This window comes from Neodiprion virginianus, chromosome 3, assembly GCF_021901495.1.
Source record: "Neodiprion virginianus isolate iyNeoVirg1 chromosome 3, iyNeoVirg1.1, whole genome shotgun sequence".
NCBI lineage: Eukaryota > Metazoa > Arthropoda > Insecta > Hymenoptera > Diprionidae > Neodiprion > Neodiprion virginianus.
In genome coordinates, this window is record NC_060879.1 from 35,428,130 (window position 1) to 35,445,901 (window position 17,772).

The 17,772-nt window shown below is 38.3% G+C and overlaps 2 protein-coding genes and 1 long non-coding RNA gene across 3 annotated transcripts; 1 reads left to right on the plus strand and 2 right to left on the minus strand.

Annotated features, from left to right (window-relative positions):
* Nucleotides 1–7,216: 7,216 nt before the first annotated feature.
* LOC124301076 (uncharacterized) lies at nt 7,217–8,597 on the minus strand. Its single transcript, XR_006907391.1, has 3 exons — nt 8,478–8,597; nt 8,313–8,402; nt 7,217–8,247 (listed from the first exon to the last, which is right to left on the minus strand). It is a non-coding gene; the product is annotated as an uncharacterized LOC124301076 (long non-coding RNA).
* On the plus strand, nt 8,396–12,492 carry LOC124301070 (short-chain specific acyl-CoA dehydrogenase, mitochondrial). The gene is made up of 5 exons (XM_046755749.1): nt 8,396–8,838; nt 8,917–9,016; nt 9,127–9,794; nt 9,992–10,215; nt 10,352–12,492. The coding sequence occupies exons 1-5, from the start codon at nt 8,817–8,819 to the stop codon at nt 10,562–10,564; spliced, it is 1,227 nt and encodes a 408-aa protein (XP_046611705.1). The 5' UTR covers nt 8,396–8,816; the 3' UTR covers nt 10,565–12,492.
* On the minus strand, nt 10,692–17,722 carry LOC124301073 (phosphatidylinositol transfer protein alpha isoform). Its single transcript, XM_046755752.1, has 6 exons — nt 17,567–17,722; nt 17,137–17,167; nt 16,272–16,535; nt 15,697–15,774; nt 15,035–15,415; nt 10,692–14,798 (listed from the first exon to the last, which is right to left on the minus strand). Exons 1-6 carry the CDS (start codon nt 17,581–17,583, stop codon nt 14,754–14,756), a joined length of 816 nt encoding a protein of 271 aa, XP_046611708.1. The 5' UTR covers nt 17,584–17,722; the 3' UTR covers nt 10,692–14,753.
* Nucleotides 17,723–17,772: the final 50 nt, after the last annotated feature.

Consider the following 17,772-nt stretch of genomic DNA (forward strand, 5'->3'; position numbering starts at 1 on the left):
AGGAAGAGGCCGAGGTGGAGGGGGATGAGAAAGACGAGGAGAACAAGGTGGACGAGATGGATGAGGATTTGTGCACAATGAGTATAACATTTTTATAATATTTAATAGCAATTGTAATTATATTTTACTTCCCATTTTTCACACTTGTCATATTTACAATAAATTATTTCAATTCATTTGTCGCGCAAGCCCAAATTCAGTAGCTATCGATGCGCTAATAAAATTTCTATGATATGTAATAATTTTCTTGTAATCTTCTTGGTAAAAAGTATCGTAAAAAAAATTATATTAATCCTTACACTATATTTTTGATCAGTCCTGATAATAAAAATATTTATTACTATTCAAGGTATGACCCGAGATGGTTCGCGGTGGTCGTTAGAGGTGGTTGGCGGTGGTTCAAGGTGGTCGGAGGTGGTCAGGCGTGGTTGGCGGTCATAGTGGGTGGCTGGAGAAGGAGGAGAAGGCGCAGGAGGAGGACCAAGAGGACTAGGACAAAGACGAGGAGGACAGAGTTGGTAGGAGGTAGTAAGAGATGGCAGGCAAGCGTAGAAGTACGAGTAGTAGGAGTAGGAGTAGGTAAGCAGTTGATTGATTGATTGATTGTTCAGTTTATTATGCCTTGGTAGCACCCTGAGGCAAATTACAAAGCTATGGAATAACTAAAAATAAGTCGGTAATTAGGTTTAGAATGATAAGTATAATAAAAAATGATATAAAATAAGTAACATGATAATAAAAATAAAAATGAATTAGAAATAAAGATATGAAGATATAATTGAGAAATAGTGAGTAACTAGTACTAATAATAGAAAATAATTAAATGATGCCAATATTATAAGGATATGTGAAAATTAAAAATTATTCAAAATCAATATTAAAAATCTTTTACAAACTATGAGTAGTGGAGTGAAAGTTTTAATTTATTTACAAATATATCCACACATGAGCCGTCATTAAGTTTAAAATTCATTCATTCATTCATTCCACAATTCATTCATTCCAGGTGTATATGGTTTGAAACAGTGTATATGGTTAAAACTGGTGGATATGCTTGAAATTATAAATAATTGTCAATAACCGTCTTTCGTCAAGGCACTATATTTGTTTATTGCACTTTTATTATTTCTCGTTCTATATCGTTCTCTTTTTTTGGGCAAAAAACTTTTGGTCTCAGATTCGATTTAAATGACCCTTTCTTGACTAATTGGACCCTCAGGAACTCATAAAACGCAGCAAGAAGAGCGTAGGACCAACAGGAGAGGAACGGCGAGCGAAAAAGCACCTGCTGAAAAATGTCGAAAATTCGGGTTCTGGTTTTTTGGCTGTAACTTTTGATGCGTTGATCGCAGCGTATTGGAATTGCGCCCAATCCATTTCTCTCGCAAAATTACGTCGATATAGTGCGCCAAAGAATTGATTCCAGCACTTTTCAAAATCGCGAAAATTTTCGTCAAAAATACAAAGGGGTTAGCCTTACTTTTTTTTTGGGCAAAAAACTTTTGGTCTCAGATTCGATTTAAATGACCCTGGTATGACCAATTGGACCCTCAGGAACTCAGAAATCGCAGCAAAAAAAGCGCAGGACCAACAGGAGAGGAACGGCGAGCGAAAAAGCACCTGCTGAAAAATGTCGAAAATTCAGGTTCTGGTTTTTTGGCTGTAACTTTTGATGCGTTCATCGCAGCGTATTGAGATTGAGCCCAATCCATTTCTCTCGCAAAATTACGTCGATATAGTGCGCCAAAGAATTGATTCCAGCACTTTTCAAAATCGCGAAAATTTTCGTCAAAAATACAAAGGGGTTAGCCTTACTTTTTTTTTGGGCAAAAAACTTTTGGTCTCAGATTCGATTTAAATGACCCTTTCTTGACTAATTGGAGCCTCAGGAACTCAGAAAACGCAGCAAGAAGAGCGTAGGACTATCAGGAGAGGAACGGCGAGCGAAAAAGCACCTGCTGAAAAATGTCGAAAATTCAGGTTCTGGTTTTTTGGCTGTAACTTTTGATGCGTTGATCGCAGCGTATTGGAATTGCGCCCAATCCATTTCTCTCGCAAAATTACGTCGATATAGTGCGCCAAAGAATTGATTCCAGCACTTTTCAAAATCTCGAAAATTTTCGTTAAAAACACAAAGGGGTTAGCCTTACTTTTTTTTTGGGCAAAAAACTTTTGGTCTCAGATTCGATTTAAATGACCATGGTCTGACCAATTGAACCCTCAGGAACTCAGAAATCGCAGCAAAAAAAGCGCAGGACCAACAGGAGAGGAACGGCGAGCGAAAAAGCACCTGCTGAAAAATGTCGATAATTCGGGTTCTGGTTTTTTGGCTGTAACTTTTGATGCGTTGATCGCAGCATATTGGAATTGCGCCCAATCCATTTCTCTCGCAAAATTACGTCGATATAGTGCGCCAAAGAATTGATTCCAGCACTTTTCAAAATCTCGAAAATTTTCGCCAAAAACACAAAGGGGTTAGCCTTACTTTTTTTTTGGGCAAAAAACTTTTGGTCTCAGATTCGATTTAAATGACCCTTTCTTGACTAATTGGACCCTCAGGAACTCATAAAACGCAGCAAGAAGAGCGTAGGACCAACAGGAGAGGAACGGCGAGCGAAAAAGCACCTGCTGAAAAATGTCGAAAATTCGGGTTCTGGTTTTTTGGCTGTAACTTTTGATGCGTTGATCGCAGCGTATTGGAATTGCGCCCAATCCATTTCTCTCGCAAAATTACGTCGATATAGTGCGCCAAAGAATTGATTCCAGCACTTTTCAAAATCTCGAAAATTTTCGCCAAAAACACAAAGGGGTTAGCCTTACTTTTTTTTTGGGCAAAAAACTTTTGGTCTCAGATTCGATTTAAATGACCCTTTCTTGACTAATTGGACCCTCAGGAACTCAGAAAACGCAGCAAGAAGAGCGTAGGACTATCAGGAGAGGAACGGCGAGCGAAAAAGCACCTGCTGAAAAATGTCGAAAATTTAGGTTCTGGTTTTTAGGCTGTAACTTTTGATGCGTTCATCGCAGCGTATTGAGATTGAGCCCAATCCATTTCTCTCGCAAAATTACGTCGATATAGTGCGCCAAAGAATTGATTTCAGCACTTTTCAAAATCGCGAAAATTTTCGCCAAAAACACAAAGGGGTTAGCCTAACTTTTTTTTTAGGCAAAAAACTTTTGGTCTCAGATTCGATTTAAATGACCCTGATCTGACCAATTGGACCCTCAGGAACTCAGAAATCGCAGCGAAAAGAGCGCAGGACCAACAGGAGAGAAACGGCGAGCAAAAAAACACCCGCTGTAAAATGTCGAAAACGCAGGATCTCGTTCATTGGCTGTAACTTTTGATGCGTTCATCGCAGCGTATTGAGATTGAGCCCAATCCATTTCTCTTGCAAAATTACGTCGATATAGTGCGCCAAAGAATTGATTCCAGCACTTTTCAGAATCGCGAAAATTTTCGTTAAAAATACAAAGGGGTTAGCCTTACTTTTTTTTTGGGCAAAAAACTTTTGGTCTCAGATTCGATTTAAATGACCCTTTCTTGACTAATTGGACCCTTAGGAACTCAGAAAACGCAGCAAGAAGAGCGTAGGACTATCAGGAGAGGAACGGCGAGCGAAAAAGCACCTGCTGAAAAATGTCGAAAATTCAGGTTCTGGTTTTTTGGCTGTAACTTTTGATGCGTTCATCGCAGCGTATTGAGATTGAGCCCAATCCATTTCTCTCGCAAAATCACGTCGATATAGTGCGCCAAAGAATTGATTCCAGCACTTCTCAAAATCGCGAAAATTTTCGCCAAAAACACAAAGGGGTTAGCCTTACTTTTTTTTTAGGCAAGAAACTTTTGGTCTCAGATTCGATTTAAATGACCCTGATCTGACCAATTGGACCCTCAGGAACTCAGAAATCGCAGCAAAAAAAGCGCAGGACCAACAGGAGAGGAACGGCGAGCGAAAAAGCACCTGCTGAAAAATGTCGAAAATTCAGGTTCTGGTTTTTAGGCTGTAACTTTTGATGCGTTCATCGCAGCGTATTGGAATTGCGCCCTATCCATTTTTCTCGCAAAATTACGTCGGAAGAATGCATGAAATAATTTATTCCAGCACTTTACAAAGTGGTGAAAATTTTCGCAAAAAATGCAAAGGGTCTCAAAGCCTTTCCCTACTCGGTTGTCACCTTGTCGTGGTGTACGGGCTTGGTCGCAATGAGTCTTGAAAGTCATTCCGGCGCCGGGATTCCTTGAATCTCGAGGCTGGGCTAACCTCAGGACGAGCGGTCACTCAGACAACCGGCTCAATCCCTCGGTATTGAGTGTGTGAATGGAACGAATGCTTGGGTTGGTGCGTTGGGGCCCTTGGAGCGATTCCTCGGAGACTCACCAAGGAAGGAGTAGTAGCCGACCGACCGGGGCTGCGGGTGAAGTCAGTACCTTTACCGGACCGCTGTGGCTTACTACGGGTAAACGTAAATCCACGGAACCTCGGTTTCATGGCGAAGGTCCCACGAAACCACATGCCCAAAGTGGGAGAACCACTCCCCGCGGCTGTTTGGAGCCAATCTGGGGGTCAAACCTGGGGCCCCGGGCGCATGCGTGGAGGATTACCTGGTCAGTATTTCCTCATACCCGATGTCCGGTAGGGCAAATCCGGCAAGGTCTTACTCGGCCGGTGGCCTACCCTGCTTCGGATTAGCAGGGGAATCACCGGCCGCGCGACTGGAAAGAGCTAGGGATGGGCATGGATAGGGCAGACCACCCGATAAACCGACAGCGGCTTCTGTGCGAGGGGATAGGATTTTTTCCAGTGGGGGAAGGTGCCACACCGCGGTGTGGCTGCCATGATGGCCGAACCGTCGTCATTAAACAAGCATTTCAGTATGGATAACTTAACAACAAGTAGGCAGAAGACGAAGCAAGGAGAGGTGCAAGAGCACCTGAATAGCAAGGGCACGCAGCGGCACGCGAGGGGTAGGGGCGCGCGCGCGCGAGGTCAGGCACTTGTGCGGGGTATTAGCTGGCCCCCTCTCGAAAGCACGGAACCGGGGGGGTACGCCAGGGCAGGCACTTGCACCCAACGTTTTCTCTTCCCCATCCCTGTCCACCTCCTCGTCTTTGTCACCCTCGTATTTTTCCTCCGATCACCTTTCATCACCGCCAACCACCTCCAACGATCACCGTTAACCACCTCGGGTTATACCTTCAATAGTAATAAATATTCTCAGTGTAAGAACACATCAAAAATATCGTGTAAGAATTGATATAAGTAATTATTTAATTAATAATAATATAATTTTCATCAGTGCATTCATAGCTACTGAATTGATGCTTGCGCGAAAAATGAATTGAAATAATTTATTGCAAACATGACAAATGTGAAAAATTGTAAATAAAATATAATTACAATTGCCATTAAATATTATAAAAATGTTATACTCACTGTGCACAAATCCTCGTCCATCTCGTCCACCTTGTTCTCCTCGTCTTTCTCATCCCCCTCCACCTCGGCCTCCTCCTCGTCCACTTCGATGACCCGCAACCACCCCCAACCACCTCCGACCACCTCCGACCACTTCCAACGACCACCGCTAACCACCTCGGTTTGTACGTCGAATACTATGAAATATTTTTAGCATTAGAACACATAAACATATTGTGTAAGGATTAATATGATTTTTTTCAATGATGCATTCCACCAAGAAGATTATAAGAAAATGATAAAAAATTGTAGATATTTTAGTAGCGCATTGATAGCTACTGCATTTGGGCTTGCGGCAAAAATGAATCGAAATAATTTATTGTAAACATGACAAGTGTGAAAAATTTTAGATAAAATATAATTACAATTGCCATTAAATATTATAAAAATGTTATACTCACTGTGCACAAATCCTCGTCTTGTTCTCCTCGTCTTCCTTATCCTCCCTCACCTCGTCCTCCTCCTCGTCCATCTCGATGACCCACAACCACCCCTCACCCCCTCCGACCACCCCCGACCACCTCCGACCACCGCCAACGACCACCGCTAACAACCTCGGGTTATACGTTGAATACTAATAAATATTCTCAGCATCAAAACAAATCAAAAATATTGTGTAAGGATTAATATAATTTTTATATTGACACATTGTACCAAGAAAATAATCAGAAATACTATAAAATGAGCTACGGAGCACTTGTCCTGGAAGTCGAGATTCACCAAGTAGCGGATCTGGAGCGCAGAAGCCACGGAGCGCTTATCCCGAAAGTCGAGTTTCACCAGGTAACGGACCTGGAGCATAGAAACTGCGGAGCGCTTTACCTGGAAGTCGAGTTTCACCAGGTAGCCGACCTAGAGCGCAGAAACCACGGAGCGCTTGTTCAGAAAGTCGACTTGCACGAGGAAGCGGACCCGGAGCGCAGGATCCAGGAGGTAGAGTACCCGGTACTCGAAATCTGCGGAACGCGATTCTCATACGTCCGCTCTACTATGCGGTTGTTTCTAGACTGAGGAATTCGGCTGGAGATCGTTGACGTCAAGAGAAAAAAAATTTGGGCGACGTCACTTTCTGAACATCCGAACACCCAAACTTTGGTTTCGAACTTTAATACTATGTATGATGTATGATGTATAATGTATGATATGATGTATAATGATATTACTTTTCCCATTTCAGACAAGAAATACGCACTTTATCTTTTCTGCCGATTCCAGAGTCGAGCGGCTAGGCCTTTCGACGGTCAGCCGGTGACTAAAGATATATTCTTCAGTTAACGGGTCAGCTAATAACGCTGCCGTTCTGCGACGGTTGGATGATAAAAATCTTTGCTTGTACCTCTCAAATGTGTGTTACATTACACTCGAAGTTCTAAGAAGCTTCGTTCTATCTCTCCCTATCAACAAAAAAAAAAAAAAAATCTCCAACAATCACCTTTTTAGGTCTTCAAATCAGAACACTGCGTCAAACACCGTCTCATATACGGAGCATCCATTTCATCTCGATGAAAATTAGCGCATCCGTGATGTATTACAGTTACTCTGAATTTTTTTCCATACGAACACTTTTTGAAAATCAATTCTGCTTTTCTACCCAACGTAGATACTTCACTTGCGACTAGCTAAAACAGCGTTTCGATTCCATGCCTACGAAAATTCAAGATCGAGAGAGCAAATGAAAAGTTGTTGGAATAATTATGAATATTAATGTTATGGAATACATCGAGCGCGTGTCGAATAGAATCCCATCTCGAAATGAATAATTCTTCTACTGTCATATTATATTCGTATTATTGTGGACAATCTAGTTTGTCTCCTGGAAAATTATAAAATTTATAGTATGCATCACATATTAATCGTAAATAGACTATGTATATTAATATCGTACATGGACCGGATATACATATATAGTTTCTGGTCTCTGCATCATCACTACATCTGATCTATTATTATTTATGATCTATGTATACATTCGTTTCTCGCGTACCTATACTCTAATTAAATCACTATTTTGCTACGAATTTGGAAGAAATTTATTCTCATTATTAATTTCTTGTATCGCCGACAAGTCGGTAACGCTGCAAGTCCATAAGTGCACAGGCTAAGTACTGGCTTGGGCTTACCATTGCGAAGACTGTTAGTCGGAAGGTGAATGCAACCAGCATCATGTCGTAATCGGCAACTCTCTGATGTTCTGCAATAAATTCTCAACTCTACCGTTGAAACATCTCAGGGAGCGCAGGCACATGACGATTTTCGGTTGTCACACCAAAGTCCATGGCAACTGTCTTTATATTCTTTAGTCAACGTAGGAGGTGTTTGGTGGTGGTTGGCGGTGGTAGGAGGTGGCAGGTGGCGGGCAGGCGGTGGCAGGAGGCGGACGGAGATGGTAGGAGGTGTTTGGAGGTGATAGGAGATGGTAGGTGGTCGTAGGAGGTGTTTCGAGGTGGTTGGAGGTGATCGGAGGTGGTCGAGCACGAGGACGACTTGAACGACGAGCGGGTGGAGGAGGAGGAGGAAGAGATAGTAGGGGTTGGTTGGCGATAGACGCGGTTACGCTTCATATCACAGGGATGATCGAGCTGATCGACATTTCTAAGGCGCAGTCGACAAGTAGTCTTACGTACTCACTTTGTACCGACTCAATCTCAAGCTTTGATACCGACACTCCTTTGGCTGCTACGAACGTCGGTGCGAGCTCGTTAGGTAGAGTCGATAGAGCAGAACCCTCCCACGCCCCCAGGCCCACCTGGATCCACTTGCCCGCCAAAAACTGGTCACAAAAATTTAACCAGGGTATCCGTCTTTATGTTCTTCAGTCAACGGCTGAGTACTCACAAAGAGAATTCATAATGACGTGCGGTAAAAATGGTTCCTCAAATTTTAGACCAGTTGACGCCACGTCCCGGAGCGATTGGCAGCGTCATCCTGCAGAATATTTGTAAAATAATAAGCAGCGACAAAATGCTCGCGTAAGATCATATGAGATGCTCAGATACCTACATTGTCACGTTATACACCGTGGTGTGGTCAATTACGATTTTGACGACAGTAATTTGAACAGTGACTGCCAAAGGAAAACTGTACATCTGACGTCTGGCAACACTGTTCTGTTCATCCCAGCGTCGTACACTGGCTGAATTTCTTCATGTTCTACTGAGGAACTATTTAGTTTGCATCGCGGAGTAGAATATACACATATCTACTCAGCGTAATCAGAGTCGCAAGTCCAAATTACGAAGTTTGATTGTGGCCGTCGGTCTAGAAACGAATAGAGAAATTAATTGTGCGTACGTAATTGACGTACGTATGTGTTCGAAGAGTAATTGAACTGTATCAAATATGCAGACGACGAAAATTATAAGTGAGTCGATACAATTTAGAACAGTGTTGTATATCGTATAGAGGGGAATGTTATTAAAAAACGCTGTAATTGTTGCAGATTTTCTTCATCGCACCTGCAGGATTCAACACAATGCGAGAACTATTGCCTCCATCTCATCATTGCCTGAAACCCATCAAATGCTCTACAAAACATGCAGGTATGTACCTTATCAGAAGAATGATAAAGTATTTATAGAATGTCTTTGAAAAGGTGAAAAGTGTACCCAATTCATATTTGAAATATCTCGCCCATATGCTGTTATTTCAGAGACTTTGCCGAAGCAGAGTTAAAACCGATTGCGGCAAAGACTGATAGAGAACACCGCTACCCGGGAGATAAGATCCAAAAGATGGGGGAGCTAGGTCTGATGGGTATAACAATCCCTGAAAGTCTAGGTGGAACTGGACTGGATTACCTGGCATATGCAATTGCTATGGAAGAGATATCGAGGGGTTGCGCAAGCGCTGGAGTTATAATGAGTGTAAACAATTCATTGTACTTGGGTCCGATAGAGAAATTTGGCAATCAGGAGCAAAAAGAGAAATTTATCACCGGGTTTACCGATGGTAAGAAAGTTGGTTGCTTTGCTCTGAGCGAACCAGGAAATGGATCAGATGCTGGGGCTGCGTCGACAACTGCAAAATTAGATGGAAGCACTTATGTAATCAATGGCACCAAGTCGTGGATCACAAATGGATTTGAATCTGAGGCTGTAGTTTTATTTGCCACCACAGACAAGTCTAAAAAGCACAAAGGAATCAGTGCTGTGATTGCACCCAAGCCAATTAATGGCCTAAGCCTAGGAAAAAAAGAAGACAAACTTGGGATTCGGGGTAGTAGCACGTGTTCTTTGATATTTGAAGACTGCGTTGTACCCAAAGAGAATCTGCTGGGTCAGCCAGGAATGGGCTTCAAAATTGCTATGATGACTCTAGGTAAGAATCCTTTTCCCTCAGCCATATTACTGCCAATGTTGAGTGTATTCCAAATCTGAAAATGATCACAGAATTAGTGCAACATTAGAGACCTCCTAAAACAAATCTCTTCACAGAAGAACCTACCATTCTCTAATTTTTGACATGACTCTTGTAGAAAACAACAATCAAATTAATTCTTTTTTCCTTGCTTTCAGATGCTGGTCGCATAGGAATTGCCAGTCAAGCGTTAGGAATCGCGCAAGCATCTCTGGATTGTGCAATGGAATATGCATCAAAGCGCACCGCGTTTGGTAACTCTATATTAAAATTGCAAGCAATTCAACAAAAAATTGCTGACATGGCACTGAAACTTGATAGTGCGCGTCTTCTCACGTGGCGAGCATCTTACTTCAAGGATAACAATAAACCATACACAAAGGTATGTTACTTTTAACAACGACGAAGATTTGTGCCTGCTCATATGATGCAAAAAAATGTCCAATTACTCATTTAGAGCATTCCCCAATTCTAATTGATCGTGAAATTGATAAATGCATTGATTGTTTTGTATACAGGAAGCAGCAATGGCAAAACTAGCTGCATCTGAAGCAGCAACGTTCTGTGCGCATCAATGCATCCAAATTTTAGGTGGCATGGGGTATGTAACAGATATGCCTGCCGAACGTCATTACAGGGACGCAAGAATTACTGAAATTTATGAAGGAACTTCGGAAATACAGAGACTTGTGATCGCAGGAAACCTTATTAAAGAATATGGTCTTAATTAGTAGTATCATATCTTTAGTTTGCCAAACGTCCGACTCACGACATAATCCACCTTACAATTGCTTTTGCAATAAAGTATTGTGCTACAAATACTGGCACACGTTTAAGCAGTAGTTTTTGCCACTGAAGACTTTGGAAATACCCTACGCGTCACGTTATAAATCTGGAATAACACCACACAACATGTCAAAGTGTAGTGTATTCGATTTTCGTAACTAATCAATTTTGATAATAACTACAGGTATACTTGGGTACTGATGATTTGAAACCATGACGTTTTAGTAATTAAACAATCAAAATTATGTACACATATAATTACTAGTACGTTCATTGCGACTTACTGCAAATAAATAAGTTTGCGAATTGCTGAGCAGTGAATTCTAGATGTTGAGTTGTAACCTGTACTTTTATACTTGCACTGTTTTTAGAAATTGCAGCAAATAATAAAGTTTGTAAATAAGAAAAAATTATCTGCAATATCCTTTTGATCCTAGTGCTGAATATACTGAAATTTAACAAATGTTTCACATGGGTTAGAGCATATGTAAATAAATACATAAATTTATCACGTATACGGAATAAAATTCTTGTATATTCAATAGATCTACTGAACTTTCATTCTTGCAGCTATTCAAATTCATAATGTATTTATTTTCGGTATTTTGGATATTGCTGAGCAAGTGAAAATTTCTTTGAATATTTTCTGTACACTCACCTGAGTGAATTATTTAACAAAATGTTGAATTCATACAAACAGCAAACTGAAAGTGGGATACATTTGTACACACTCTAAGCATTGCCAAGGAACACAGACTGATGTCGCTAATTATATTGAACTGTAATACACCTAGTATAGAAACATAATTATTATGATAACAATTGTCTATGCATATTTTTGTATATTGACAGGATCAATAAATTTTATACATTGCAGTATCTCTATTTTTATTAGCGTATTGACCTCGTGACTTGTCCAACACATATGGGTACTTCAGGGCCTTTGGCAGCGCTACAGGATTTCCCTCCCAATTTCCTAATTTTTTTCTCATGGGTAACAACTAGCTTCTCATTAACAATTAGGTAGAATTAGGACAAAAGTAATATGTAGCTATATATAATATATATATACAGTGAAATTCAAATTATGTAGTGATCTATACAGCAACAATTTGCTTCAAACAACGTAGTAATTTGTAAATCATATATTATTTTGCAGCTAGCCAGCAGTCTTATTTGTTAACATTTTGGGCAAATATTGTTACTTGGTATTCAATGATATCTTTATCTAACGTAAATAATTAACCAGGCATTATTCTATTTAATTTTGAAATTTTTTTGTTACTTAATATTCCCAGTCAGCCATTTTACAGTAATAATAACTGAGTCAACTTTTTTTTATACTGAACCAAACCGACACCTTACTTTCAAAGCATTACTTTTTAATTCAAAGTTATATTAAAATTACGTAGTATATTTGCGCGCTAACAGAGATGTGCTAAAAAAAATTTCAAAGTAAAAAGTATTACATGAAAATGAAGTTAACCGAAGATGTCCAAAAAGATTACATTCATTGGTTGACTGAAATTTATTAGACAACACGCTTTGTCAACAAATATTCAGCATAGCATAGACTAAGTTAATGAGTTATAAAAACAAAGGTGACGCTCCTTCATATTTTTTCTACATTTTTATAATACATCACATCGTTATATCTGCCAGCATAGTTATCTTCTGAAGTACAATCAGTCATTTACGTTATAGCACATTAATAAGACATTAGTATGCCTAAGAAAAAGAAAATTAAAATCGCTTGTTATCGAACAATGTTCTAAACAATTTCCTATAACGCGTAGACTTAAAGTTATGTCGAATAACAAATATTACTTGTACGTTAAAGTTTGACATTTAAAAAATTTTCGGCTTTGTGACAGGCGCATGCAAAAAATGCTTGCTTCTAGTCTTAAAAAAAATGACTGAGCACTGTAAAACCAGTTTTAGAGTGTGCGAACAAGTTTTTTGTAAAAAACTGAAAAACTGATATTAGCATCCGTTCAACACATATTATCTCTTTTATATTTTAACAAGGAAAATGCAGTATGACCCAAAAAAATTATCTAACGTGCATTACAAATAAATGCTGATATAGAGGGATACTAAAATTTTTCATCATTTTCATTCTTATAATATTATATCTCTATCTTCTGGTGAGTGTTAACTTATTTTGCATATTGTTAATACATTATCGCGTACCTACCGGAAAAGGCAAGACAAGGTCTGCCAGGTTAGCTAGTATTATTATAAAAGATATAATACATGTTAAAAGGGAACTAATATCGATTTGTCACTTTTTTGGAAAAACAATTTTTGTACATCCTAAAACTGGTACTACAGTTCCCAGTCTTTTTGAGATCTCTTTTTAGTCTATAAACAAGCATTTTTTGCATGCGCCCATAGAACACGTGAAAATTTTTTAAATGTGAATACGCAAATCACTATGTAATAATATTTTGAATTTCACTGTACTTTCTTTTATGTACAGTACACCCTTCCTTCATTCGTCTACTGCTGACAAAATTTCAATTACCTAATTATTTCCATAGCATTTATCGACAGACAGCTAAAATTATTTATATATATATATTCGTGTGTATATATATATATATAGTATTATATAGTATATCTCAATTCGTTCAGTTTACATAGAATAATTCATATTTATACCTTCAAGATACAACTGGTAGTGGTAATGTGGTTTTAGGATCGTAGTCAAATGCCAAAAAATAAGCCAGCAAATACATTCAACTATTTAGCCTAGCAAAATGCAAATAGCTTGCATTCACCACTTTTCAACATAATCTAATTATATTCAAGACTTTGAAGAGAGAAGTCGTGTATGAAAACAAATGTAAGAAAACAACAGTTCGATAAAAAAGTTTCCAACATATCAGATGATAAAAATATTTTCGTAATGAACAAACCAATTGTTGGAAAGAAGTGAGCGATAAATTTCAATACTATCACTCTGTCACTTGATAATTGTTAATTTTTTGCATTCAATCGTGGACAATTTTTCATAATTTTAGGTATGATATTTCAAAAGATCGAAGCTGATAACAAAGTCTGGCAAAAAATAACAAATTGTCAAGTTGACAAATAAAATCATCTAAGGCGACATTTTCAAAACAGAACTCAAATATGTGTGATGTGCTTTAACCGGAGGAAGAAAGAATGATAAAGTAAAAAGCACCGAACGTGATGAATCCATAAAAACAAAAAATACAACAACTGATTGTCTATTAACCCTGGAGCATATAATTTAGGAGATAAAAATCTCATCAGGTATACCCATTATTATGTAGGAACAAAGTATTCATTTGTCATGGTATAATATCAGTTTCGCATGGCCAAACTTGGCAAATTAAATGGAATTTTATAAGTTCACACTGTTATAAAACGTATTGAAACTGGCAAGATTGTAATATTTAAATCTATTCTGCTCGAAATGAATTTTCGGACGTAGTATGGATGAAAATCGAAAAAACGAAATAGAAAGCTGCTAGAACAGTATTTATTGAGTCATGCTCACAAATCGTTTTACGACCGTTGAATGCAGAACATTACTTGTATATATTTTTGTTTCTTTTACGATTAATTTACCTTGAACACTTGTTTCATTACTATAAATGGACTAGGCTGACAGTTTTAAACGCGGTAGGTTCTTTTTTTTTAAATATTTGACTACGATTTTCAGACAGTGCTACAACTTTTGAGCACCCTGCACTCACACAAGCCTTTGTTGATTGCTTGTTAACGAACGTTTATAATTAATATTATCCAGCTACTATGATATTTATTATTATTATTATTATTGTTGTTATTGTTGTTTAATTGTTTATATTGGTTGCCATCAAACCCCATTTGAAACAATCATTACTTTAGTAGGGCCCCCCAGATTTAATATTTTATATTATTAATAATAGTAATCTTTGACAATAGGTACATCTATCTAAAACACTTGTAAATATAAATAAATTAAAATGGTGGTAATAATAATAATACATGCATTGCTGTATTCTAGACAGAAAAAAATCTGAAAACAGCCACGGTCGCAGAAACCAAGTACAGCTGTATATACCTATGTGTGTTTATAGTGAAATCGTTTAAACTTATCCATAAGTGAGCACCAATGTCTCAATCTTCAGCCCGCATACCTCGTACTTCGCCTTGGTGCCGTTGCTAGAAACAATTTAAATACCATACTCAAAAAGCAAGACTAAAAAAATTTTGGAATTATTGTACCAGCCAATTTTTTCATCCTATTTGTTTATGTGATAATTTTTCAAAATTCATTTAATTATGGAGAGAATTTATTTTCACAAACGCAATAACATGAAAGTAACTATTCAAAATCTCTATTCAGTAAGTGCGTTGAAAACAAAAATTCAATTTACGGTGATGATAGCAATACTTACTCTATCTAATTCTTCTTTAGTATTATCCTCAATGGCCCTAATGTCTGCCATTGTTAATCCTGACCAACGGTCCATCCAGCAGAAGACTTGTCGATGGAAATTGGTAAATAAACGTCTTTCCGCCTTCTGGATAAAGTTTTCAACCCGGGTCTGCAGACCAAACCACTTAAACTCACAAGTTACTAATTTGTAACAAGTCATTACAGGCTGAACATTATTTTTCCAGTCCTTGCCAACCAGCGGCCCTCGGCCTGTCTTTTTGGAATGGAACGTAGATGGATCTTCATCCGCCTTATAATCGGCACTTGCTATTGGATCATTAGCTATGTCTATGTAAACAACTTCTCGAATTTTCAATTTATCAGCAGGTAATTCGTGCACCTAAAATTATATTACATTGACCGGTTAGATTATCCCAATGATTAGATAAGATGAACGATTCGTGTTCGAGATAGTAGGGCAGCTCATTGATTTTTTGACTTGAAAATTGAAGATGCTTCAGCGCTATTAAAACAAATAATGAAGAACCCATATTTTAATGACAACGATATAAAACTTCAATGTATTCAGCTTGCAGCATAGCTAATAGTGACTAATCCAACCCAATTTTTCAAGTCAAACTTCAATCTGTTATCTATATTGAATAGTTAATGAGAGCTTACATTATTTTGGTTTCCTACATCTCCAATGTGGAACGATTCAATCATAATAATAAAATTGTCCTTCATGTATCCTGGGTTCTGAAAAGCGGTGAAAAGGTTACTTCAGACAAATAGAAATATGAGTATGAATCCATCAAACTAAAGCATGCACTGCTACCTGTTTAGAAAAATAATAGAGATAATTCACGATATGACTCAACCGATATCAAATAACATTACACGCAGTGAATTTATTAATCTAAGCACATTTAATATATTTACTATCCATAGGCAAGGCATTTCTTCACTGGTAAGACTTGATATCATCAAAACCAAGGTCATAGCCTTGCCGAGGATAGCTCATTTATGTATATGAGCATATTTGGTGAAATTAATGTTTAGAAATAATTTTATATATCTTTGCACAAACGAAGCAGGCAAAAACGAAGGGATCTTAAATCATCAATGATTTTGAAAATTGATGATTACACATTTTACATTGCAGCATAAACTCCAAAACAACAAATGGTCTGTATTTCTATGCGAATAATATTGAATGTGACCTTAATAGATAATACTTAGTAATTGCCAATTACAGTTATCACTGTTTTGCAGTAGGGATAAGCATTCCACGCTTCTTCATGTATTTCCAAAGAGTTTTTTGGTAACAAGAGACGGATGAATGCTGGCACTTTGCTTGCTAAATGGTAGATTTTATACGTGTATTGCCCTGAAGAGTACTTTCCTCCAAGCAACGGATAGTCTGTGAATGGCTCATTTTTCAAAACTTCTATTCCTTCTCCACCTCCTGTATTGTTTTTACTCGCCTCAGCGACAGAGTAAAGTTGTGCCACCTGGTACTATAAACATATAATAATTAATTGAAAGAGATATAGGAGAATAGTAATTTCATCAAGCATGAAATGAGGAATAATGTTGCAACTTCTGTTTTTATCTTATATCTCAACCAAAATAATTCGAACTAGATACATATAAGGTGCAAATAAGTTTACAGACAAACACCTGGATTCAATGATATAAACTTAATCCAATGAAGAATCTCAAGTAACAGATAGGCTTGATATAATTATCATGAAAAGAAAACGACTGGACATATTTATCTTGGATGTGTTACATGCAATTGCTCTGCATATCACGTAGGGACAGCCGGTAAAATTGATATCTAATTTTTTTTTAAACTGGCAATCTAATAGCAGTGTATTCGGCATATCTAAGCAGCGTGTAAGATCCCGGAATGTTACCGTGCCGTACAATTAAATGCGTAGAAATACGGAGTAAACAATGTTTAGGTGAGTTGTGACTTGGAGATATTACGCAATGTCTGGAAACATTCAATTAACATTTGCTTCCTAGCATATGAATGAAGAGGCAGGTTTTAAAATGGTGAAATAAAATGAACCCAGAATATCCAATAATATTCAATCTTCATTATTGACTTACCTCTTCGACGGTGAGGGGAAGAGTGACACGGCTGTGAACAAAAACAATATAGAGTATTACAATACTGTCAAACTTTAACACTTTGGATCTGTGGCCTTGAACTGTTTTCTCCTAGCACCAAATGGCACATACAATGAAAACACGAGTTACTTTACTGCTTGCAATATGACTAATCAAAAAATAATCTATACATTAGCATAAAATATCGAAGTATGTGGACGTAGTTTATTTCTCTCTCTTTTTTTTTGTTACGCTAGCCCCTTCTTGCGCCAATACCCCTTAGAAAATTGTAGGGATGAGGCTGCCCTCCCCCCTGCCCGTCGCCGTTAAAGATTAGCAACCACCCTCCAGCTTTTGATCAGAATTTGAAGAAATCCAGCCATACGGCTTAAGCGAACTACCTCGATATAAATTAATCGAAAACACTCACAATTCCTTGATCAGCATTTTAGTCAGCAAAGCACATGGACCGGAGATAAATTATCTTTGACGGGGAAAAGGCCACCCTTCCTTCGCTAGGTTCGCTATCTCTTTGCCAACAGCTACACACACACTACCGCCGGCTGCGACTTGCTAGTGCTGCTGCCTGCTGGCACGATACCTCCTCCCCGCCCATTCCACACTCGCAATGACGTC

Excerpts from the sequence above, each read along its gene's own strand:
- LOC124301070 (XM_046755749.1), top strand. The coding sequence starts at position 8,817 with ATGCAGACGACGAAAATTATAA. Across the intron at positions 8,839-8,916 it reads GCAGACGACGAAAATTATAA|ATTTTCTTCATCGCACCTGC; the intron begins GTGAGTCGATAC and ends TAATTGTTGCAG. Across the intron at positions 10,216-10,351 it reads ACAATAAACCATACACAAAG|GAAGCAGCAATGGCAAAACT; the intron begins GTATGTTACTTT and ends TTTTGTATACAG.
- LOC124301073 (XM_046755752.1), bottom strand. Across the intron at positions 15,775-16,271 it reads ACTGCAAAACAGTGATAACT|AACCCAGGATACATGAAGGA; the intron begins GTAATTGGCAAT and ends ACCGCTTTTCAG. Across the intron at positions 14,799-15,034 it reads CTAAAGAAGAATTAGATAGA|CAACGGCACCAAGGCGAAGT; the intron begins GTAAGTATTGCT and ends AATTGTTTCTAG.